Source organism: Oryzias latipes, chromosome 10, assembly GCF_053564925.1.
Source record: "Oryzias latipes strain Hd-rR chromosome 10, Olatipes_Hd-rR_3.1".
In the NCBI taxonomy this organism is placed as follows: domain Eukaryota; kingdom Metazoa; phylum Chordata; class Actinopteri; order Beloniformes; family Adrianichthyidae; genus Oryzias; species Oryzias latipes.
The window spans coordinates 4,066,499-4,090,905 of NC_136246.1; the positions used below are offsets into that span (position 1 = coordinate 4,066,499).

Genomic DNA, 24,407 nt, shown 5'->3' on the forward strand with positions numbered 1-24,407 from the left:
CATTCCATAATAATTGTACAACGGACAATGACAATAAACCAAATCTAATCTAAACTCTTTAAGTAACTTTAAAATGAATTCAAAACAAACAAATAATTAAAATCTAATCTTTAATATTGAATTCCAAAAAGCATTTTCACTTGAATTATGGTACCATAACCCATGCCAATATTTGTTTTGCTTTCATTCAAAATTTTGTTTTTAAAAGTTCAAGATTGAATTCAATTTTTTTATTTTGAATTCTAAATTGTAAAATGCATGTTTAAATAACTGCTAATTGAACTGAGAGGTACATATCTTTCAACTGCATTTTAAGTTTTCTGCGCCTTTAAAATAAATCGACAGCAACGCGCATGCGCAGCTTTGAATGTAGTGGCGGGCTCAGAAAACGTCAACGGACGTCCCAGCTGGTTCTGAGTCCGGGTTAGACGGAGCCAGGATTCCAGCAGCAGCAGCATGGTCGAGGGGCCGGGATGTACGCTTAACGGAGAGAAAATCCGCTCCAAGGTCAAAGCGGGACAGAGGGTGAACGACGTCCGGGGTAGCGCGGCCAAACCAGGCGTGAGTCACTCAGTCCGTGCGGTAGAGTCGGTCCGTCCCGTCCCGGCAGCAGCGGCGGTCCCCTGCGGCTGTAACAGCTCCGTCTGTTTGTCGTCTCCTTCCTCAGATGAGCAGCCCCGGGTCGAACCCCTTCCACAGACTCCGCGGCGCCCACTTCTCCGCCGTGGAGACCGTCGGTAAAGAGCTCTTCATGTACTTCGGTCCGAGAGCTGTGAGGTAACTCTGACACAGTACTAGTAGTAATCTAGTACTCTACTACTGACATGATGGCCTCCTGCTTTGTGCCTGCCACCGAGGAAAACTGTTTTTAACGAGTTTTGTGGCATAATTATTCTGATGATGGACACATGTAAAGAAAAATTAGCTCAAAACCGAATTTCTTCATTCAAATCATTATGAATCAGGAGCAGACGAAAAAAAGCCATTGGAAAAAGCTATAGAAAGTTACTATTGACATGTAATTTTGGACATGCGTGTGGTCAGCCTTGAACTACCGACCCAGAGGAAGGTCAAGGTTAGGATGGAACCACCAAATGGTTTCTGAGCTCAGCTGTTTCTGCAGCTCGCCCCTCCTCAGGAGATGGGTCAAATGTGGAGAACACGTTTCACAGTTATGGAGCGTGACGGACGATTAAATACATGCGGCCAACAACAAAACACAACCTGGATGCACTTAAAACGCACGCAGACGACACACATCCCGGCTGCACGTACCACGTGTGGCCAACATGACTGTCCATCATTTCCTGTGCTGGTTGCACGTACACAACATCTGCCACAGTTGTAGAAGCTATATGGTAAGCCACAAGCTTCCTGCTCTGCTCCATTCTGATCATCTACTGTCAGACAAATGGATCCGTGAACGTCTTTGTTTTGCTGGTCTGAGCTGGAATCTGGATCTAAACTGTACGGATGGATAGATCTGATTCTGATCGCCACATCCGTCTGTCTTGATGCATCACATGACTTTAAGCAGCTGCAGCTCAAAGCTAAAAAGCTAATGAAAAAACAACCAATAAAGTTACTGAGCGGCTGGAGATGTTTCTGATCTGAGGAAACTTGTTAAAAAAGGAGATTCAAGGTAAATTAGGCAGGCAGCAAAGATACTTTAGCACAGAAAATGTTCCTGTGATAAAGATAAATACACAATGAATCAGGAATGATGTAAAAACAAAACATGATAAATGTTTTTGCCCTGAAAGATGATCTGAGATCCTTTGCTGTGTGGTAAAAAGGTCAAGTACATTGTGATGGTCCAGTAAAAGAAAAGTTGTGCATTTCTAACAAAGAAACAAAAAGGAAATCTAAACTTTGTGTCAGTGTAGACACTTAAGTATCAGTGTAGACACACATCAGTATGGGCCACATCTGCAGGGGAAATGTGGCTCCTCGTATCGGCCCATGCCTAGCTTTGAGGTGTGAGGGGCTGTAAGCTAGCAGGGAGAGAGCACAAACAGATTGATGTCGGGAAGCAGAGGTGGGCTTACTTCGCTCCAGCAGTCCCGCCTCCAACTCAGAGGTGAATTTCTAATGAACTACTGCCGCTCAAAGAAAACAATCCAGGTTTTTGATTTAGACAAAAACGCCACCGTCATTTTGGTCTCTCCCCCTGCTTTTACTGTCTTCAACAAAAATGAGAAATGGTGGGATATATTTAACAAAAACGATTTTATTTGAACGTCTCCTTTGGAAATTGGCTCTAACACAAAGTTCAACTAAATCCAGTCTGTAAGACTGTTTGCGGAACAAAGCAAACAGATTTTGCTGTTTGTGGTTTAAAGTTACATCCCCAGAGACCAAAATCTCATTTTTGACTCACCAGCCAAGTTGACTGGTAGAAAGAAAATCTACCAACCAAATGATTCCATTATTATACAAAGAAAAACTAAAGGTGTTATTTTAAAAAATGAGATATATATACGTTAAATGCAACATCATTAAAACAGCTTTTCTAAGGAACTCCTGAATTGATTTCTAATCATTCTCTGTTCTCTGCTTTTGCCATTTTCAAACCGTCAATGAAATGTTTGATCTTTAATCACAAATGTGTTTTTACTGTTTTCCTGCTAAAAAAAAAACACGCCATGAGAAGAGGTTTCAGTCCGTCACCTGTAGTCTGAACCAACTGGACAGATTCAAACGAGGACGGATTTACTGACAGAGAAAAGCTCCTTTTTCCTGATTCTGCCTCCAGTTGATTCATTTTTACCCCAACATTTAGCATTTAACATTTAAAAATATACATTTGCATCTGTCCCGTTGACGGCCAGAGGCACCATAAGCGTGAACTGGCAGCCACGCCTCTGTCAGTCTGCCCCAGGACAGCTGTGGTACATCAGTAGTTACCATCACCAAATATGAAGGAATAATCGACACATTGGAAGAACTTTGAGCGTCTGGAAAATCGCAGTTAAATATAATCCATTATTATTTGGAGCTGTCATCATTGCATGTGGGAGGTCTCCTAATGTCAAACCAGACTATTGAACTGTTTTTGTTTGAAATCTCCTCATTGATTTGGTATCAGCTGCTATCAGAACTTCTTAGATCTCTAAATAGTGGATATTTAGTAGTTATTCTTTACAATTCTACCTCATTTATTCTAATAAAGTGTTGCGTTTCTTAAAAGTTGCACTTTCTAGGATTAATCGTCAGGATATTTATTTAAAAATTAATTGATTATTACATTTTTAAATGAGCTGTGCTAAATTTGGTTTAATTAATCTTTTCAACAAAAAAAAAAGAAAACATTCCTTTTAAAATAAGATGAAAAGTCCTAATCTAAACACGAACAAATGCAGTTTATCACATCAGTGTTGCAGCACAAGCTCAGAATGTCCACCAGATGGCGCCACAACCTGGCACCAACTTCCTTTTGTGATATTTTATTTCAGACACATGGTTTAGAAGGAAAGATGGCACAAGACAAATATACAAAATATTCACACACACACACACACACACACATAACTACACATTTAGATAAATAAATGTACACATAGAATTAAACACACATGGAAACATCCGGCACACATTTGTCATGTGTAAACACTCATTTGGTTCCATTTAAATCCTTTTACCCCACACACCTAAGTGCACCCCCATATAATTCAAATTTATTTTCATACATTTACAAATAAATCAAGTTTTTTATGTTTTGCTAATGTACATATCTATCAAAAATCGTATTTCTGTATTTTGTTCTTTAACTCATTTATGTTTGGACATTGTTTTAGGTGTAAACTGGTTCTGTTCCACAGCCTTGCACCACATATAGATACACAAATTTTTTTTTTGTTTGCGAATGCTTTGTGTATAATTACCTTACTATTTTTCCCTGGAATTATATTTTTCTGTCTCAAATCTAAACGTTTGTATAACTTTTATGTTTGTCTTTATGCCATTTATGTAGCATAAAAACTAGGACTGGTATCACCAATAATTTTTAGAATTGTTTGATTTGAGTCACGATTCTTTTGATCCATTCGTTTCACCTTAATTATGAATTTACACGGTTTATACATTGAGACATATTTGTATAAAAATACAATAATAATCTATATATGTTTTGAATATATTGATAATAATCATGTACAGGTCACACACTGTCAAATCTATTAGTGAAATAATAAACCAGTGAGATCGTTAACATTCAGTGTTACATAATTTCTCAAAAATAGAAGCTCCAACAACAATGTACAGATCATGAACATTGTAAAGGCTCTAAACTGGATCATATTAAAAACATATATGTTCTTTCTCTTCTGGAGGGAGTTCCAGTTTGGCCGCTAGGTGAAGCTCATGTTTTAGAAACACTTTATATCAGAAGATTTTAGCAGAAAATTGTGCTTTAGACCAGAACTGGTTACTTACAACAATGGTTTCCTTTAAAGAGGATGGAGGATTCCTGCCTGTGAGTAAATAAAGCTGTTCATTTAGTCAGCAATGCATGTTTAAGTCAACTGAGCGTTAGCATTAGCCGTTCTACGGGAAATCCCATTATATGTTAGCATCAAGCTAGCAGACTTTGGCTTTACTGCTGTTCTTGTTAAAATTACACTGTAGATGTATCAGAGTATATTAGTAATGTTACATGAATCTTCAGATTGTATTTAGTAAACTGTTTTACAGTTGTACACCAAATCTCACAAAATCTCGCGAGAGTAGCGTTAGGTCGCCGGTAAAGGAAAGGCATAAATGATTGATCTCTACTTTTATGGATCGATTATTGATTTATTCAGCTTGGATCAATTCAGATCAATTAATCAATTTTATCAAACCAGCCCTAATAAAAATCAGGAAATCCAGAAAAAAACGATCTTGGTAAATGGCGTATACTTATACAGCGCTTTTCTACCTTTCTCAAAGACCCAAAGCGCTTTACAGTCACAGTCCCATTCACACAGTCACACACAGTCACACACTGATTTTGCTGCCACAAACTCAAATCACAACTGTATAAACTATAAAAGTCAGGAAAACGTGGTGATTATGAGATGGGCAGAAAGAAAAGATGAGCAAGAGACAGGAAAACATGTAGAATCCTGATTATCTCAATAAAAAAAAGAAATGTTCAGATGCTGAAGCTGGGAAGCTTCCTTCATGTCACCATGGTTTTTTAAAACTCTGACAAGTGTTCATGTTTACCAACTCTCCAAATCTAAATCAGAGTTGCTTAGAAATGTGCATCACTGAATGTGAGTGTGTTCAGACCTGTCAGCTGATGTGTGATATTTAAACCTGATTAAAGAGGAAACATCAAGTCTCTACTGTAGAGTCAAGACAGATCTTTTAGTGGTAACAGAAGTTTCCCTCCTTGCACGTTGCTGCTGCTTCACAGAGTCTCTGAGCTGTTCGCTGGCGTCTGCACCGTCAACGCTGTTGATCTTAAGGTCATGGTGGCTGTTTGATCAAAGCTGGACCAAACCTGCGTTATGTTCTGCAGAAATGTTCATAGCCTTCATATGCAGATACTATTGGGATTAGGGCTGCACGGTACAAAAAAACTAGCAATTAGCCATATTAGTGATCAATATTGCGATGACGATATAACTTGTGATACATGAACAAACAGCAAAAGAACCAAATACATCATTTCCATTTCACTGCAGCAGTTTCATTTAAAAAAAGAGTCAACATAACATAAATTATATTATGACCTTACTCTACATAGGAGGCGAGCATCTAAAATAGTGATTGGTCAAAGATGTAAAGGAGTCCACCCGATTGGTCAATGATGTAAAGGAGTCCACCCGATTGGTCAATGATGTAAAGGAGTCCACCCGATTGGTCAAAGATGTAAAGGAGTCCACCCGATTGGTCAAAGATGTAAAGGAGTCCACCCGATTGGTCAATGATGTAAAGGAGTCCACCCGATTGGTCAAAGATGTAAAGGAGTCCACCCGATTGGTCAATGATGTAAAGGAGTCCACCCGATTGGTCAAAGATGTAAAGGAGTCCACCCGATTGGTCAAAGATGTAAAGGAGTCCACCCGATTGGTCAATGATGTAAAGGAGTCCACCCGATTGGTCAAAGATGTAAAGGAGTCCACCCGATTGGTCAAAGATGTAAAGGAGTCCACCCGATTGGTCAATGATGTAAAGGAGTCCACCCGATTGGTCAAAGATGTAAAGGAGTCCACCCGATTGGTCAAAGATGTAAAGGAGTCCACCCGATTGGTCAAAGATGTAAAGGAGTCCACCCGATTGGTCAAAGATGTAAAGGAGTCCACCCGATTGGTCAATGATGTAAAGGAGTCCACCCGATTGGTCAATGATGTAAAGGAGTCCATCCGATTGGTCAAAGATGTAAAGGAGTCCACCCGATTGGTCAAAGATGTAAAGGAGTCCACCCGATTGGTCAAAGATGTAAAGGAGTCCACCCGATTGGTCAAAGATGTAAAGGAGTCCACCCGATTGGTCAAAGATGTAAAGGAGTCCACCCGATTGGTCAAAGATGTAAAGGAGTCCACCCGATTGGTCAAAGATGTAAAGGAGTCCACCCGATTGGTCAATGATGTAAAGGAGTCCACCCGATTGGTCAAAGATGTAAAGGAGTCCACCCGATTGGTCAAAGATGTAAAGGAGTCCACCCGATTGGTCAATGATGTAAAGGAGTCCACCCGATTGGTCAAAGATGTAAAGGAGTCCACCTGATTGGTCAAACACATAAAGAGATTTATTTGATTTGCTAAATACTTCAAGCTGCCATAAAATTGTTAGGCTGCCATATAATGCAATTTTCGTAAACTTTTGCGATATGCGTATTGCACAGCTTAATATCGCGATAACGACACATTACTGATTTGTTGTGCAGGCACTATTGGGATGCTAAAATGACAGATGCATCTTTTCAGTCATTATTTTCAGCAGAAGCGTCTCTGGGGGCCTCTCCTGCAGAGCCCCAGAGGTGCACACGCCTTACTTTCAAAGGCTTCAGCTGGTCCAGTGGAAACTTTTTTAACCTACCAATCCGCACAGACATTTCTCGCACTTTCTGCTTTTCTCCCAGATATTCCTAATGCGTCGCGGTCTTTCACAGTCAGATAATACAGCAGTGTGCTGTGAATGCTGCAGAGGCTCGGGCTGTCTGGAAGCGCTCTCACAATGTGAGGAATGTTGATTAAAAATGCCTGCTGTGGCAGTAAAACTGAAAGATGTTTTCTGAAAAGGTCAGTAGATGTTACATTTAGTTCTTCTGTCTTCCTGCAGACTGGAGAAACCTGACTGAATGAAGCTTTCTTTTTTTTTCCCAGTACATCCTTGACAACTCTGAAAGGACAGATGTATTGAAGAATATATATGTCTAATTATGTTTCTCAATGTCAGTCTTGGTGAAACATCATCACCGAACGTCTGTCGAAGCAGAGCAGCATTCAAAAACAAGCAGCTTACTTACAAAAAGGAATCCAGAAAATGACCTGATTTGGGAAAATACACCTGAAATTTATAGAATTTCAACTAAAACACATAAAAATATAATCTGCCAGTGAAGCAGTTTTGTTCCTTTTAGAAAATGGGATACAATCTTATTTTTCTTGTTAAAAATGCAGTAGTTCCTGTTTGAAACCTTTGAACCTGAGAAGAAAACTGCTCCTGGTGAGGTTTACAGTCATCTGTTGGCGTCCTTGTCAGACTCCTCCTCACATTTTTTTTGGCTGTTTTTCAGAATAAAAGCCCATGTTTTCAGCTGCATCAACTCCTCTGACATGAAGACCTTCTGCTCCTTCAGGACTGGCTCTGAGTTTAGTTATTGAATATTGGGAGCATGTGGAGCTTTGTTCCTCTGACCTTAGGCTCAGGCCCGTGGAGGGCATGTTTAGCATGGGAGGGGTCCGAGTCCCTCTTCTTAAACAAACTGTATTGCTCTTTATTCTGTTACATCTCATTGATCCCGGCAGCTTTAGCGGTTATGGTGGGGTATTTTTGTTCTGTTGGACATTTTTTTTTGGTGCAAATGTAGCCTTTTGGTTAGTTAAATGTGAATTTTTCCTTCTTTTCCTCTGGCCTTCAGCAGTTCTTCCATGCAGTTCTGTGGTTGATGAGAAGGTTGTCACAGTGTTGTCACGTCGCTGTTCTTTGTCAAGACTGTTGGAATGAATCTGTCTGTTTTCTCTCTCAGAGTCCACTTCGGCATGAACGGCTCGCTCCGTGTAAACCCTGCAGAGACCAAGGCTAAAGCGGGCTCTGCTCCAGTCCTGGAAATCCACCTCAGCAGCGACGTTGTGTGCTTCTATGACAGCGCTGTAGAAATGAGGTAACAGCCAAGATGGATGGAGGTGACGGAGCTTTACCTTGGAGTAAATGTGTGCCCTACATCAGCCTGAAGCCGCATGAAAAATAATGCTGGTTTCTTTTAAACCCTTGTCCTGATCGTGACTTCTAAGGTCAAAACAGGCATTTTTTATTTCTGCACTCTGTAAGTTGTAGCTGTATCCCATCAGAAGGCAGAAACAAAAACCTGTGTGACCTTTAGACGGCTCCAGCTGACCTCCTGCAAAATTGGTGAGCATTTGTTTTCTGAAATGTTTGCGGCGCTAAAGAGACGGCGCGTGTGCTTGCAGGCTGACGGAGGACTGTGAGCAGAAGGTCAGGGCTATGGAGAGTCTGGACGTCTGCTCCACCAAGTTCAGCTTCCCCCGCTCCGAGGAGGCGGTGCGGAGCCAGGCGGGAAGGATGCTCTGCGACGTTCTCCTCGACCAAGCCGTCATGCCGGGAGTCGGCAACATCATTAAAAACGAAGCCCTGTTTGACTCGGGCCTCCACCCAGCCGTGAAGGTACGGGAGACATGATGGATCGTGTTGAGCAGAGAAATCAAAAACGAGGGAGAGAATGTGAGACGCAGAAAAGCCAGAAGCCCCGGTATCTGTAATGAGGGAAGAGGCGAACATGCAGCAGACGCAGTCTGAAAGTGGAAAAATGGAAATGTTGTGAATGCATGTGGCTGTGCAGCCTGTGAGGAGCGCCTCTGCCTGATTCCTCTAATAGATTTGTGATGAATTTGTTAGTGTGTGTTGATAAACGCATGCAGCTTTGTTCTTGTGAGAAAGGAAGACTCAGTCCACAGCAGTCCCTCTGTGCTGATGGGACACTCTGTCCCTGCTTTTGTCTGCTCCCTCTGAGGAGTTCAGCCTTCATCTGTCTTTCTTTGTCCCTCTGCTTCTCCCCCCACTAAAGACCCTTTGTGTTGTGAAAGAAGCACAATCTGCATTTTCATTTTCTGCTTTTATGTCTCGAGTGTTTGTGGATTTCTGAGTTTTAGCCTGAGCTGCTGCTTCCTGTCTGTCTGAACTGGAACTGACCGCAGCTCATTTGTAGGTGGAGCAGCTGACAGAGCAGCACATCCACCTCTTGGTCAAGATGACGCGGGATTTCACTCTTTTGTTCTATAAGGTCAGTTTTTCTACCCCTGCTCACTATTTCATGTTCATAAATACCCCAAAGAGAACATTTGGGGTTAATGATCTTTGTTTTTTCCTGATCTCCCTCAGTGCCGTAAATCCGGCGCTCCTCTCTTCAAACATTACCGAGTCTACAAGCGTCCCCAGTGTGGTCAGTGCGCCGGTGTCATCACAGTCTGTCGTCTTGGAGACAACGGCAGGATGACTTACTTCTGTGAGCGCTGTCAGAAGGCAGATCCCAGCGGGGGGGACATCAGGTACGAGCCCTGACATTCTTTTGGGGGGGGGGTTCTTGCATAAGCCTGAAGGAGGCAGGACTGAAGCGCTTCACAATGTTCAAATCCAGAAAAGTTAGGAGTAAACAAAGTGCAGTGAAATGTTTTTCTGTCATGAAACCCAAACTGCAGCTGATCTCCACAGAGAGCTGTTGTAAAAGCAGTCTTTGCAGAAAGTTCTATAAATATTTGGAGGATGTGCTGGCATTGGCAGAGGCCAGCTTTGCAGGCAGATGGGCCTGGCTGGGAGTGGGAGGCGTTGGGGGTGAGAATGAATGTGCATCTAAGGCGGTGTTTGCCAGGCAGGGCACAGGCTCAGCACCTCCTGCGCCGTGTTTGAGCACAGCTTTGTGAGGGCTTCCAGTCTGCAGCCTGACGGCGCCGAGCGCAGCTGAGAGGGCGAGCTGTGAAAGTTTCCTCAGAGCTGCCGCCTCCAAAATTATTGGCTCTTCAGATTTTCTTCTTTGTTAAACACAGTCGAGCTTCAACTTTGAGCTCCTCCGAAGGGAAAGGAGACATCATGTATTCTTCATCCCCTGCTTGTCTTCAGTACAGTTACTGAATTAGCTTAAAAATCTGTGATTTTCTGATTCTACCACATTTAGCAGCACGTTAACTGATTTAGAGCCAATATTCTGCTCCCTTTTGTTGCTACTGGGTAATATGGATAAAAAACTTAAATAGGAAGTAAATCAAATTATTTAAAGTCAAGTTTTACGTTTTTTTAAATGTAATTATTAATGACAATCAATCTAGACAAATGTTTTCTGTATTCAATAAATAGAATTCATTAGTAACCAGGAGCTGCATTTCCAGAAGAAAATGAATGCTATACTGCTGAATGAAAATGAAACTTAAAGGGTAATATTTGACGAATAAATAAATGATCAAAAGTTGACCATAAATAAAGTGAAAACAGCAGAATTTTTAGGAAAAATGCCAGAAACGGGTATCGAACCAGTGAGCGTCTGCACCAAGAATTCCCCATGTTTTTCAATGGAGGCAGAAATCCTGGAATATCTTGAAAAGTTCAAGGATTTGAAGGAGCAAAAGTCATAGCTGGAAAAAAGCTGAAAGAGCTGAACATTTGAATAGATGAATGAATGAAGTAGCTGAAAAATTGTAGGAGTTAAATGCCAAAAAATGGAGGAAGATACTAGAATAAAGAAAGAGAAACAGGAAAACAGCAGGTTGAATATTTTAGAGCACTCAACCCATATGTTTTTTCTACTTATCGTGAAAATGTAATAAAAAAATCATGAAAAGCAAGAAGATGAAAACAGCTCAGGACCAGAGGTAAATTCCATCTGCTGCCCCTGCCCCTGCAGGACGCTTCCACACAGGAACAGTCTGATGGGCTGGGCCTGTGTGAAGAGGAGCAGCGAGGATGTGGCCCGGCCGGAGGAGGAGGACTGGGCCTGTCAGCTGTGCACGCTCATCAACCCGCCGGCAGTGAGTGCCTGTGACGCCTGCCTCACCCCCAGGCCAGAGGGTGAGTCTCACACGGCGTTCCTGTCGGACGCTTTAAGAGGCGGCGTTCCCGCGGCAGCAGAGCTTGAAGGGTTAATCGCATTGCAGACACACTTTCAGATCAAAGCTGATGTGTCAGCATCCCTCCGAGGCATCTCCACCACTAAAGAATAGTTTATTTTCCTAGTTTTCTTCCGTTCTCACAGCTAGCACAACATTCCTTCTCCGGCGTCTGGAAACCCTCAGCTCTTCAAACGGAAGCAGGTTTCCGAAAAGCTCCGCACTCTTTTCTATAGATGTGATTTCTAGTTCCGGAAATCTCTTTGCTTCCTTTAGGATTCTTTCAAATGTTGGAAATGCAGAGCAGATTTATTGCTGCACATAAAGCTGAGTGAGTGCTCTCCTGCCTCTCACTAATACCCTCATTTGCATGTTTGCACGCTGCTGTATTTCTGCTCTGCTGTGTGAGGCAGCGGGGGGCCAAGGGCCTTTCTCAGGGGCAAGATTATCACGCCGTCTCAAGAACGCCACTTCCACTTCTGCTGCTCCCTTTCAAGTGCGTCTTCTTTCTGACTTGTGTCTTCTCTGGAAAGGTTTTAATGGCCACTCATGAAAGCCTGGAAGATGAAGACACTGAAGTTTGGTTTGCAATCTCTCCGTGGGACTTTTAGGGAGGAGCTAAGCCAATCAGGAATGGACCAAACAAAACGGGATTCTTTTGATCCCAAACATAACGTCATCTGCTTCGTTCAGACATATTTGGCCTGGAAAGGTAGAAAGGGTTTTGATCACAGTTTCAGACTCTGATCAGCCGCCCTGCTGCAACCATCACTGCACAACAGACAACATGACAAACGCTGCAATACACAACAGTTGGAATTACTTTTATCAAATATTTTCTGCCTTTTTCTTGTGTTGCTGTTCACCTTTTTTCTCTCCAAGAATTCATAATTTTACTAAAGAAAGTTCTAACTATCTTTAGTTTGAACATGAATTGTTTTTGAAGTGAAAGCTTGAAAAATAAAAAAGGTTGTTGAAACGATTGTTTCACTGTGTGTAGTAAACATATAAACTCTAAAACATTTCTTTATAGTTTCATCAAATTCAAATAATACAAATTCCTGTTTAGTTTAAATGTGAAGTAACTCACTAAAAATCAGTCAATAGTTTTAGTTCTTTAAACATTCCCTCCATCAGCTCTGCTTTATTTTCAAAGTGCTCCCAGTCGTCTTTTAATTATGATTCTGCTGTTTTTAGCCAAAATCCAAAAACCTGTCGTTTTCTAGGACATAGTTTCTGCAGAGCGGCAGGGGTTTATCAGGAATTGACCTCAGCATTCTGGGTGGGACTTTTGGTGTGGAGTGAGCTCCCCTCCATTCCCATCATCCCTTTGTTTCCACTCTCTCCCACTAGCTTACAGCCCCTCACAACCCCAACCTACCATCAGTGGTGTGACACAAATGGCAGCTCTGATGCTGTCCAGCCATAGTTTGGATCCAGATTCCACTCTCCACACTTCTGCTCGTCTGCAGGTGGATGCATCAGAATGGAGCAGAGCAGGGAGCATCCAGCATATTTACTACACCACAAACCTATTGTTCTAACAGCATTATTTTATCTCCTCTTGATTCCCAACAATTTCAAGAAATACTCAGAAATACAATTTTAAGCTTGACTTTCTTCATACATGTCCTCAATCAAGAGAAAAATTCCACAACTACATGTTTAAAAACAGCAAGGAAACCATTTTCTTTGGTGTGGGTCAGCATCACTAGCAGTAACTAAGTAACCAGGAGACAGTTACTTGTAACCTTTAAGTGTTTTAGGGCTCTCCAACCACCATTGAATATTAATGACAAATGATTAGATGAAATTTCATGTCACTTTTCTGTCTAAACTCTGCTTCCACTGTGATCTGATGGTGATATTCCAGCCAGCTGAAAGCGCTCCTCCTCCTCCTGCTCCTCCTCCTCCTCCTGCTGCTGCTCCTCCTGCTCCTCCTCCTGCTCCTTCTCTCCCTACTGCTCCTCCTGCTCCTCCTGCTGCTGCTCCTCCTCCTCCTGCTGCTCCTCCTCCTCCTCCTCCTCCTGCTCCTTCTCTCCCTACTGCTCCTCCTGCTCCTCCTGCTGCTGCTCCTCCTCCTCCTGCTGCTGCTCCTCCTGCTGCTGCTCCTCCTCCTGCTGCTCCTCCTCCTCCTCTCCCTACTGCTCCTCCTGCTCATCCTGCTGCTGCTGCTCCTCCTGCTCCTCCTCTCCCTCCTGCTCCTCCTGCTCCTCCTGCTGCTGCTGCTCCTCCTGCTCCTCCTCCTCCTCCTGCTCCTCCTCCTCCTCCTCCTGCTGCTCCTCCTCCTCCTCCTGCTGCTCCTCCTGCTCCTCCTCCTCCTGCTCCTCCTCCTCCTCCTCCTGCTGCTGCTCCTCCTCCTCCTCCTGCTGCTCCTCCTGCTCCTCCTGCTCCTCCTCCTGACTCCTTCCATGCAGACACAGATCCATGCTGATAGGAGTAACTGTGACCTTTTTATCCACCAAACATAAATCCGATTCTCTTGGCTCTTCTGCTGCGCTGCACTCTTTACAAATGAAATCAAGCTGTTCTAATTATTCTTCATTGGATAAAGAGCGCCGCTCATGTACAGCTTCTGCTGCCCAAAAAGGCCACTGGGGTTTTTTTCTAACAGAACTGCCTCAAACATTTACAGAGTTCAGGAATTTCTCATTTTAGTCCAAACAACATGTAAATGTTCTGCTGTTTCCTTTTACGGTTTTATTCCCATCAGCTGCTGATGCTCCGTTTCCACCACAGGCTAATGCTAGCATAGCTGTCTGTGTGTTTGCCTTTGCCACAGTTTCATGTCAGAAACATTTCTGAACACAGTCGTTGGACTCAAACAGGCAGGAGCCCACATCTGTACCCAGCTCATTCAGATTTCTGAATTATTGGATTTAGATTTAAGATTTAAAACTTTAGAGACGTGTAGGAAAACAGAAAAATGTTCTTTTCTTGGACTCAGAACTTGGGGTGTAACGATCAATTCATATTCCAACAATCCAACCAGATAAATCTGTCTGATTCAAGTTGTTGATCAAATCGACCTATACAATTATAAAAAACTTTCTAAATGAAATAAATTGATAATCAGTATAGGAATATACCATGTGTACAGATACATGGTAGGTTTATTTTACTCTAATGTAAAAATGACCAAGTATATCAGTGGACAACACACATGTGATGTCATGAACACGGATCATCCATCATTCCAGTCCAATGTGTGGACAGACTGTGAATAAAGTCATGTGACCATCCAGTGTCTAGAATGTTCTAAGAATGTTCCCTTTGGATTCTTTGGATGTGGAAAAACAACAGTGGTGAACTTTAGGAAACTAACATGTGAATGGATTTGACATTCATTCTAGTTTACTTCACTGTTCAGTAGCAGGAATTTCTGTCTGAGTCTGACTGCTGGAAGTTTGGATCACGATGATCTGGATCCATTCTATAAATATCGAATTAAATCTTTGTAAATATGAATCAGTACACCCCGACATCGAACATATTTCACAGTTTACCTGAGTTAATGACAAAGTCAAGTTAATGCTAAACCCAAAGAAACACAAATGAACCTGGAATGTTAAGACCAGCTGTTAAAAACAAACACAACGTGACTTCAGTCTCTGCGAGGACATGATGGGTCAGGAACCACAGGGCAGTTTTGTCTTGGCCATCATGCAGCTGGAACCCAGCTGTGGGGGGTGGGGGGGGCTTCAGTGTCCCTGCTAAATGAAAAGGATCAGATCTGTCAGTCATGCTGACTTTGAGATGAAGAATACAGAAATGCTGGAAATAACCAAAGAGGACCTGCCTGTGGGTGTGAGTGCTAAATATTCAGTTGTTTAATACAAATGGACAAATATTCACCAGTCATTATTTATGTTATTTTCTTAAGCACTATAATTCTATAATTAATTGATAATTCTTAAAGTCTGTCCAAGCTTGTGGCCACCCAGCATATTTTCTACATCACACATTTCAAATGCATTTATTGTCTGCTCCTGAATCGATTCACATCAATCTGACTAAAGAAATAATCTTTATAGAAGTCTGCCATCGTCAGAAAAATGCCAGAATGACATGCTAAAAACCAAAAACCTCATTTTTATTGTAGTGGCTCTTTAGACTGAACCGTCATGATGCTTCACATTCTGGACTGTTCTGCAGTACATGCTGTTGTTTCTGGATGTAAATACAGTGATCCCTCGCTATAACGCGGTTTACTTTTCACAGTTTCGCTACTTCACAGATTTGCATCGTGCATTGTGTTCTGCATTCTGATTGGCTAAAAAGTCACTCCGCTTCTTTTCTACCTGTGCGTCAATAACGTTGCAGTTTAATATGTACACGTACATAAAACAGTTTGCCAAATTTAAATTACATACTTGCAAATTCTCTTGCAATTTTGAGTTTCTCTAAAACCCACAGAAAAAGAGCGACAACAACTGCCAATCACTATGTTCTTCTCCTGAACAAACACAGCTGCACCACGGGCTTCAAAAGAAGAAAACACTGCAGAGCGGAGTCAGGATGCAGCGGCTCAGTCTGTAGAGCTTTGAGATACACCTGAGTCACTATTTGTCCAACTGTACTTTGTATTTTTTTTATAATCATTTTAAATTTTCTCCCGTTTAATCCAATACTTGGGTCTCGGTGGGCGGGGCTAATCTCCGCAATTTGAAGCCTTCTGTTCACATCGATGATTAAAATTATTATTTGACAGTACAGTACAGAAGTTATTTGTTGAAAAAAATGTTTCTAAAGTATCTTTATTAGTTAAACAAATGCTTGAGCCTGTAAAATGGTTTGTTCTTTCTTTACAATGTATAATAGAGTATTTAATTGTATATTAATTGTAAGAAAAAAATAAATGTTTCTACTTCACCGATTTTGCCTATCGCGGGTTCTTTTTGGGACGTAACCCCCCAAAAAAACAAGGGTTTACTGTACTGGTGAAAGTATCAGAAAGGGACCACAGGAGTCATCAGATATCAGTAACAGGTCATCTAAGATGCATTCCAGACTTGTGGAACTTGTGCATCACTGCAGATGTTCAGAGGTGTGTGTGTGTGGGAGCTGATTGGTTTCTCACTCTCACTTCCCTGCAGCCCACAAAGAGGACATCAGCACTGAAGCGTCGCCCTTCACTGCAGATCTAATCAGATACCCCTGCACCGCCTTCACCAAACCACCGGGGGAGCTCAAAGTCAACTGGAGGTCTGCGTTCGGAACGACCACGCTCGTTTTCTCTGACATGAGCCAGAAACCCGAGCCCGTAAACCCTGTGGCCCCTTCAGCCGGCAGTCCTTTGAATTCCTTGGCGGCGGAGCGAGGTTTATCTGAAAACAGTGTCTGCCAGAGGACAACAAGCCCCAATTATGCCTCTGGTGGCTGGCAGAGGCAAAGTGGCGAGCTCTCCGGCGGGGAATCGCACGCCTCCAACAGTCACACATCCAAGAAAATGAGAATTGATCACAGTCCCTTTGGTGGTAACAACGCTCCGGTCGGGGCCCCCCACTCAGGGTGAGCACATCTCGCTTTGCTATTCATGAAGTTTATAACAAGACAAGTTTTTACAACTTTAGGGACGGGAATGAAAAATCTTCTTTATGACGGCGCGGTTTAGAAATATATAAATGTTCCTGGTAGAACATTAACTGTATAGACGCACAGAGGCTGCTGACATCATTCCAGCCTTTATTCTCCAAATATTTCAAACTAATGAGACTCTCCTCTGTCTGTATCAGCAAAACGGAGGGGAGGAGTCCTCCATCCGCCACCTCCTCCTGTCCCGGAGCTCCTTGTTGTGCGTCCCACTGTCGTCCGGCTGTCCTCAGAGTGGTCCACAAAGAGGGGGCGAACAAAGGACGGCGGTTCTACGCCTGCTCGCTACCCAGAGAGAGCAAGTGTGACTTTTTCCAGGTGATGGTCTGGAGTGGTTTGTTCGGGCTCAGGAGGCTTCAGCTCATTGAAAGCGTCTTGTCTTTCAGTGGGCAGACCTGCACTTCCCTTCCTGTCACCACGGGAAACGCTGTCTAATGAGGACGGTTCTGAAGCTGGGACCCAACAACGGCCGCACCTTCTACACCTGCAGCTTTCAAAAGGGGAAGCAGTGCGACTTTTTCCAGTGGGCTGAGACGGGACCGGCGCCCGCCGGCTGCTGATGTGCTGCCGCCAAACAAACGCCCCTTTAAACTGCGGTGAAGCTTTGATCCTGCATCCTCCAGCCTGTTGTCGGTCCTGCAGTGTCGTCGTGTTGGAGTAGGTGTTGTGTGCTCCGTGTTTTAGACCTAAACCCTGCAGGTTTTCAGGGTTTTCTTTTAAAAAACACAGGCTTTCCAGAGAAAAGTGAACCTGAACACAATATTGATTAAAAGTGGAAGAAAATCCTGTGGTTCCTGCTCTGATGTTAAACCATGAAGACTTTGAAATAAAATGTTTGTGACCGCTCTGTCTTCTGTTTACCAGAAGCCTGCATTTAAACGTAAATCCACATCCAGTAAACCTGCAGAGATTCACCTGTTGAGCTCGTGAAACGATTGTATAAAAACTTCAGATCAAATAAAGATGAACTTTGATATTTTTGTGGTGTTTTTATTCTGTCATCCTGACAAAGGCAAAGAACAGGCAACAATTCCAGAAGAAACTTTAATTCTCTTTTTAAAAGTTCACAGCTTAACTGCAGATGCATGATGGGATATGCAGTTCCTCAGAAGCTCTGCTTGCAACGGGGCTCGTTCAAAAGCAGTCGACAGATTTCAGGACTGGGGTGTTGGACTCCAGGTTGGATACCATGAAGTGGAACTGGTTCAGTGTGGGGGCTTTGTTACACGCTGCACCTGAGGAGACGACAATCATGTTTTCAGAAAATGACGCCTCACGTGTCATCAGCAGCTTGACGCTCCTCGCCGCACTGCACATGCCATCAAACTCTTTCAATTTGGTTAAACGGGTAGAACCTGTAGGCGATCATGGTCAGACGTGTCTGGGGCAGCAGAGACTGAGTGTGCGCCGCTTTAGCTGCCTTCCCATTTGAAACTGTTGCCATGTGAACAACAATTCAAAGGGGTGGGGTCAGATTTCGTTGATGCTCTTCAGGAAAGAGTGGACGAGAAAAGCTCAAAATGAGAGGGTTGAAGCTCTGACAGCCGGGCGCGAGTTCAGCCTAAACCAGACCTTCAGACGCAGCCGACTGCTGCCGCGGCAGAGAAACGCTTCCATCTGAAACCAGCACTTAGCTCAGCACTTACTCTTGTCTGGGAGCATTTTGTCTTTACCTTTTGGAGGTTTCCTTCATCCACTGTAACCCTTGTTCTATCTTAGATGACCCCCCCCCCCTTCCATTGACGTGTTCTCCCTACCATGACAAAGGTGGATAAAGGTGAAAAGATTTCATGTAATCCATGGACACCAGTGAAGATCACAAATCATTGAAGAAAAAAGGTTCAGCGCACTGTCTAGTGGGTCTAGATGACCCACCTCCCAATGGTAAAGTGCCTAAGATAGCACAAGGGTTACAGTGATGTAAAGAGTTGAGTTGACCTGTTAGCTTGCTCCGTTATATTTGTCTGAATATTTGTTCATGTGTTGGGCTAATTTCCTAGATTCCTCCTATGTTTTATAAAGTAAAATACGGTAGTGAAGGATCCATATATTCAGTCTATCTATTCGGTTCTTATTATTTGACTTTAAAGATGAATTGTCTGCTCTTGTTAGTGTTAAATAAATGTCTCCCTAAGGTGCGACTTATAAATGACTTTTTCCTTTTTATTAAGCATTTTTTGGCATCTGAAAAATGTAATGGTTGCTTTCAGAATCATTCATTTCTTCTCAGTCTCCAGACTTGACTTGGTTTATGGCACTGCACAGTTTTACATTATTAAACATTACATTTAAACTTAAAAATGAACCCTAACCATTAATTTCTGGTTTGAATAATTCCCTGTTCAAAAACATTTAGGATGGAATCATTTTCAGAGAACATGAATGATGTTTTTCACACGCCTGCTCTGCCCGTCCCAACCCAGGTTTTGACAGAGACCTCATTTCTTCTGAAGGGCTTTAATTCCAGACTAGGGTCAGGTGCAGGTGAGTGGGGGTCTGCGTTTGTCCCCCCCCCCCGCGCGGATGGGTGTCGTTTCCTTGAGCGCGTCTGTTTGACCTTGAATTCTCACCATAATGGCCTGTAGTGTTGGCACAGATTACGGCTCCAAAAAAGTCGGGATAATGCCTCTTGATTCTGGAAATGGCTGTCTTGCAGGCCTCTGAGGGATCGGTCCCAGTTCTCATCAGCTCCACGGCCAAGTAACTGTTGGCAGGAGGACACAAAGAAGATGTGAGGCAGGCTAACGATCGCTGAGGAGGCCACTGGCCGTGATCAGGAACACCACGGGAAAGCAGAAGACTAGCAGAGATGTGTCACCACATAAACATTATGCTCCCATTCACTCCACTAGCCTGTTAAATAAGAACATCTTTAAAAATGTTTTCTCCACGCACACATCAGTGGTTTTGGAGAATGACAGACAGCTTCTGATCACAATGAAGAGATCCAGACAGATCAGACCCAAACCAGCATCAGAACATACGGGGATGCTTGTTATCGATTTCCTATATTTTCAAATGTATGTTTGTCGATTTCAACCAATCTTTAGATCTTTACTGAAGACAAATCCTAAAGTCCCTGCTGTTCTACAGGCAGTAATCCATTTACACTCACATTGCTGTTACTTGACCATCATTTCTAACATGAAAGCATGTCAGAAAGGACTCGTCAGAGCTTCTCTGTTTGATTCAGTTCTATACACTTCATTAGACCCTGAGAGACTATTTAGAACTTCTTTAAATCTAAGCGATGAGGAGGGGTGTGTGCTCACCAAACCAGCCTGGATCAGGAACAAACAAACATTGTCTGGGAAGAAACAGCTGCTGGGGCGAACGCTCCCTTTATTGGTGGGGTGTACAGATGACAGTTTGGGGGCAGCACAGTCATGCCTCTCTTCAGCGTTAGAGTGGTTATGCTCTTGGAAACGTAACAAATGTTGAAATTCTCTTTACAGTTTCTGCTGTCAAGGAAAGCAAAATCACAAAACGTAGACGTTCTATTTTTCAGCAGCAGTCAGGGAAGGAGGATTTGACGAGGGGGTGTGGCTTTTGGATCCACGCGCTCATGCGGGGTAAGCTGAATGCATATGTGAGTGGCAGAAAACATCTTTGATGCAGAAACTCCTCAGCCAAAAGAGTTTCAAGTAGTTGGTGGAATTTTCTATGAAGGTTTAAGGTTCTGGATATATTTAACTTTTGCTCTGAACCTGCTGTGATCTGTCACCAGATAATCCTCAGAAAGACGTTCACACCCATGAAGAGGACGGTCACTTCACCTGGGCAGAAAGCGCATCATGAGGTCTCCATCCCCGGTTGCAGCAGCGGCGCCGGCTGAGCTGTCTGCGTAGGCGCCTGCTCCAACGATGGGGGAGTCCCCAACTCGCCTGCATGGCATCACAGTTCAGTTACTTCAACAGATGAAGAATGCCCTCACAAGCCAAGACGTTATTCTAGAACACAGGTAACAGAACATACGTTTACACGGAAAAATGTTACAAAGATATCCACAAAAAATGTACTTGGATTTTATGATTCATGTTTTTTAAGAGTTGAACAAGAGTGACCAATGAATGAAACACAAGACCTTTTACAACAGAAGAGTTTAAACATGTCAGGTGTGTAGCACAATGCAACTGTAGGTTTTATGAATCTGAAAACGGAGCAGAACATCCTGAAAGGAATCTGAAAACCTGGAGAAGTCTCTGTGCGCTAGGGACAGAACTGTGATCTTCAGGCTTTCTGTCAGCACTGCATGATTGTGACAATGCAAAATGATCCAGGAATTCTCCCAGAAACCTGTGGTTGAACACAATCCTCCTCGTTAACAGAGGAAACTACAGCTGCGTCATCAGAGAGGAAGTCGAGGTTGAACATCCGTCCTGCTGTGTGGAAAGAGAAAACCTCTTGAAAGCAGGACAGTGTGTGGGCTGAGTCCAGATGGGATGTTCTTGTTGGGAATCACAGACGCCATGTCCTCCAAGCAAAGAAAAGTGAAGGCCTTGTTGTGAGCATTCAGTTCAAAGCATCTCTGATGGAATGGGGGCTTGAGTGCCTATGGTGGGGCAGCTGCTGAACTATGAGCCTGGAAGGTCTATAAAGATCTTAGAGCAGCGTGTGCTTCTTCTGGATGAACTCTACGTGTTTCAGCAGATGGATGCAGGACCACAGACTGGAGCTTCACCTACAGGAGTCTGACCTGCTGCAGGCCACATCTTTCCCTGCAAACAACATTTGAAGACCTTCACTAACTCCTCAGCAGCTCCTGATAAGAATAGGACCGAAGTCAACACAACAATTCTAGAAACTCAGACCCAAGATGCTCTGATGTCTTCTTACTGTTAAAAAAGGGAGAGATGATGGCTCTGGGACGGGACGGGACAACCCTCTCGGGGCCCCCGGTCGCTCTGGGTGTCACCCGCTTCGGCTGCGGGGTCTGGGGTGGGGTGGGGTGGGGGCTTGTCGGCCCTGTCCTGTGGGGGGGCGTTCTGGGGGGGAGGGGGGGCCCATTATTAGTACGGGTCGGGGTCTCCGCTGAGGCAATCAGTGGTTGCCTCGGCCAGTTGGCCTCCTCGGTCCCGTCGAGGCCTGACCAGAGCTCTTCTAGGGCCGGCGTCTGGGGGTGGGGGCCTGGGCTTGCTCCGGGGGGGGGCGACGCTTTCTGGCTCCTCTCTCTCTGTGTGGGGTGGGTGGTGCCGGGCCTGGGGTGTCGGCGCCTCCGGGGGTGGGCCCCTGGGCTGGGTGGCCCTGGCCCCTTTGCTGGGGGTGGGCTGGGGGACGGCTGTTTGACCACCGGGGGACAGTCTACCAGCTGTCCCCAACTTACCCCCTTCCTTATATAACCTCATATTAGGGTGAGGGGGTGGGGGGTCTAGCCTGCGATGCGCCTTGGGGGGGGGCTACTTGGGAGTGGCCCCCCTCCTATGGTTGCCGTATGGAGTGGGCCCCCCCTCTTTCGGTTTTACTTGCACCTTAGACATGTAGGGTCCTTGGTAGGTGGGGTGCTTGGACATCACTGCAAGCAAGCAGCAGATGTCCTCCTGGCACCCTACCCGCCAATTTTAACCGCACCTTAGACATTTAGGGCCCCTTGGTGTGGAGGGTGAGGGGACATCACTGTGAGTAATCAGGAGATGTCCCCTTAGTGCCCTACTCGCCAATTTTAACTGCACCCCCCTTAGTACACACACCCCTCCCCCTTCAATATATACATTCAAACATAAACACACACACATGCACACAAACACCCTCTCAAACACCCATACACGCACACACATTTTACAAGGAAGGTGGGACCTGGGTCCATCTGTCCCCTACCCCTTCCCTGGTGGGGGGTGCGGGCCCCTTGGCGATGGCGGCCGTGTCCCTTGGGTGCCGGCTCCCTGGGCCCGGCGGTGCTCTCTCCGCACGGTGGGGGGGTTCATATTACACCTGAGCCGGGGGTGTTCGTGTCCCTGGGGGGTGGGTCCTGGTCCTTGCCCCTGGGCGCTGGGCCCCGCCAAACTTCCAACATGGCCGAGCCTGGTCGGGCCATATTTATAACATCCCTTGTGGGCCGCCCTTTTTTCCCCGGGGTTCCCCCCTCCTGGGCGGGGGCGGCGGGCCCCTGCCTTGCTCCTACCTGGACCAACCGTGGGCCGGGTGGGTGGCTGCCTGGAGTGCGGAGCGGGTCTCCCTTGGGGGGTCCTGGCTCGTACCTGGGGTCGGGGCGGGGGGATGCCCGGAACTCCTGGGTGGTGGTGGGGTGCTCGTCTGGGGCTGTGGGCGTCCCTCTCCGGTGGGGCCCTGCGTTGGGCTCTTCCGGCGCGGCGGGGGGCTGCTTTCCTGGCTGGGCTGGGGCGGCGCTCTCTTTCCCTCTGCGCCTCCCTGCTCTCTGGCTCTGGGGGCCTCGCGGCGGTCCGGCTGGCCCTGGCCTGGGTGGCGGTCTTGGTCGCCCGGGGGGCGGTTGTTCCCTGCCTGTTCCCGTGTGGCGTTGGGGGAATTCCGGCTGCCGCTGCTGCTGCGGCGGGGGTATGGGTGTGGGGGTGGCTGGGCGCTCCTCCTCCTTCTTTTCACATTCCACCATCCATTTTAGAAGAACATAAACACTCACCTGAGCACAGGTGTTAGCTCACCTTTGCACTAATAGTTTGCATGATTGAATGAATGAAAGATTTCACACTAGTTGGTTTAAAGGCATAGGTATGCGTTCGTGAACACTATCTGTTTTGTGTGCATGTTGACATGTGGACATTTTTGCGGCTAGCAGGTGTGTTGATAATATTTGAGTGTGTTTGAACAGGCCCCGCCCTTTTTGTAATGCATTTGAACCGTACCGTAACGATAAACAACCAGTAAACCTGTCTGCTCTATGCTGCTTCATGGTCTTACCCCCCTTCCCCTCCTATTATCACCCTCCTACCCCCCCCTCTCTCTAACGTCCCTCTCTCTTCTTCCCCTCTTTCCTTTTCCGTCCGGTCCAACACCAAAGATTTTCAAACATGATTGAAATTAATAAATTTTGGCCTCAATTACAAAAGGGGTTTATTCAGACATACCTTTGGTTTGTCTGAAGATGAATAACCCCTCTTGTTAAAATAAAATATGTCCAACACAAGAGGCCCTCAGCTCTCATCTGTTTGCCTAGCTGTTGGACAGGACAAGTTAAAAAAAAAAAAAAAAAAAAAAAAAAAAAAGGGAGAGATGGTCTATCATAGTAACCATGGTAACCCCAATACTGTACAGCTATTCTGTATGGAGTTAATTCAGTCTCAATAATCAGAAATGCACACAACCGGTTTTACAAATGCACACGCTCCGATTCACAAATGTCATTTTATGCAAACGTGAAAAATAAATTCGGAAATACACACCCTGTGTTTCACAAACACACAGATTGTGTTTCACACATGCACACTAAATGTTTTACAAATGCACAATAAGTGTTTCTCACAAATGTGCACACTGTTTTTCACAAAAACATTTTAGAAATTCACAATAAATGTATCAGAAATGCACAGTAAGTGCTTCACAAACATGATTTTTAGGTACACATGTGATGTGAACTCACAG

General features: G+C 44.6%; 2 protein-coding genes across 3 annotated transcripts in view; one reads left to right on the forward strand and one right to left on the reverse strand.

Annotated features, from left to right (window-relative positions):
* The first annotated feature begins 341 nt into the window (after positions 1-341).
* Positions 342-17,833, forward strand: neil3 (nei-like DNA glycosylase 3). Of its 2 annotated transcripts, XM_011473138.4 has the most exons (10): positions 342-561; positions 668-777; positions 8,183-8,317; positions 8,625-8,838; positions 9,380-9,454; positions 9,553-9,719; positions 11,066-11,229; positions 16,364-16,778; positions 17,003-17,177; positions 17,246-17,833. In XM_011473138.4, exons 1-10 carry the CDS (start codon positions 457-459, stop codon positions 17,417-17,419), a joined length of 1,734 nt encoding a protein of 577 aa, XP_011471440.1. In that variant the 5' UTR covers positions 342-456; the 3' UTR covers positions 17,420-17,833. The 2 variants fall into 2 exon arrangements, with proteins under 2 accessions (XP_011471440.1, XP_078809988.1); XM_078953862.1 differs by lacking the exons at positions 342-561; positions 668-777 and adding an exon at positions 7,985-8,109.
* Positions 17,829-24,407, reverse strand: part of aga (aspartylglucosaminidase) — a 28,162-nt gene continuing 21,583 nt past the window's right edge. The window contains exons 7-9 of the mRNA XM_004086477.5: positions 20,636-20,743; positions 19,430-19,563; positions 17,829-18,094 (exon numbers count right to left, since the gene is read on the reverse strand). Of these exons, the coding sequence (XP_004086525.3) occupies positions 17,994-18,094; positions 19,430-19,563; positions 20,636-20,743 (343 nt within the window). The 3' untranslated portion in view covers positions 17,829-17,993. The remainder of the gene's footprint in view (positions 18,095-19,429; positions 19,564-20,635; positions 20,744-24,407) is intronic.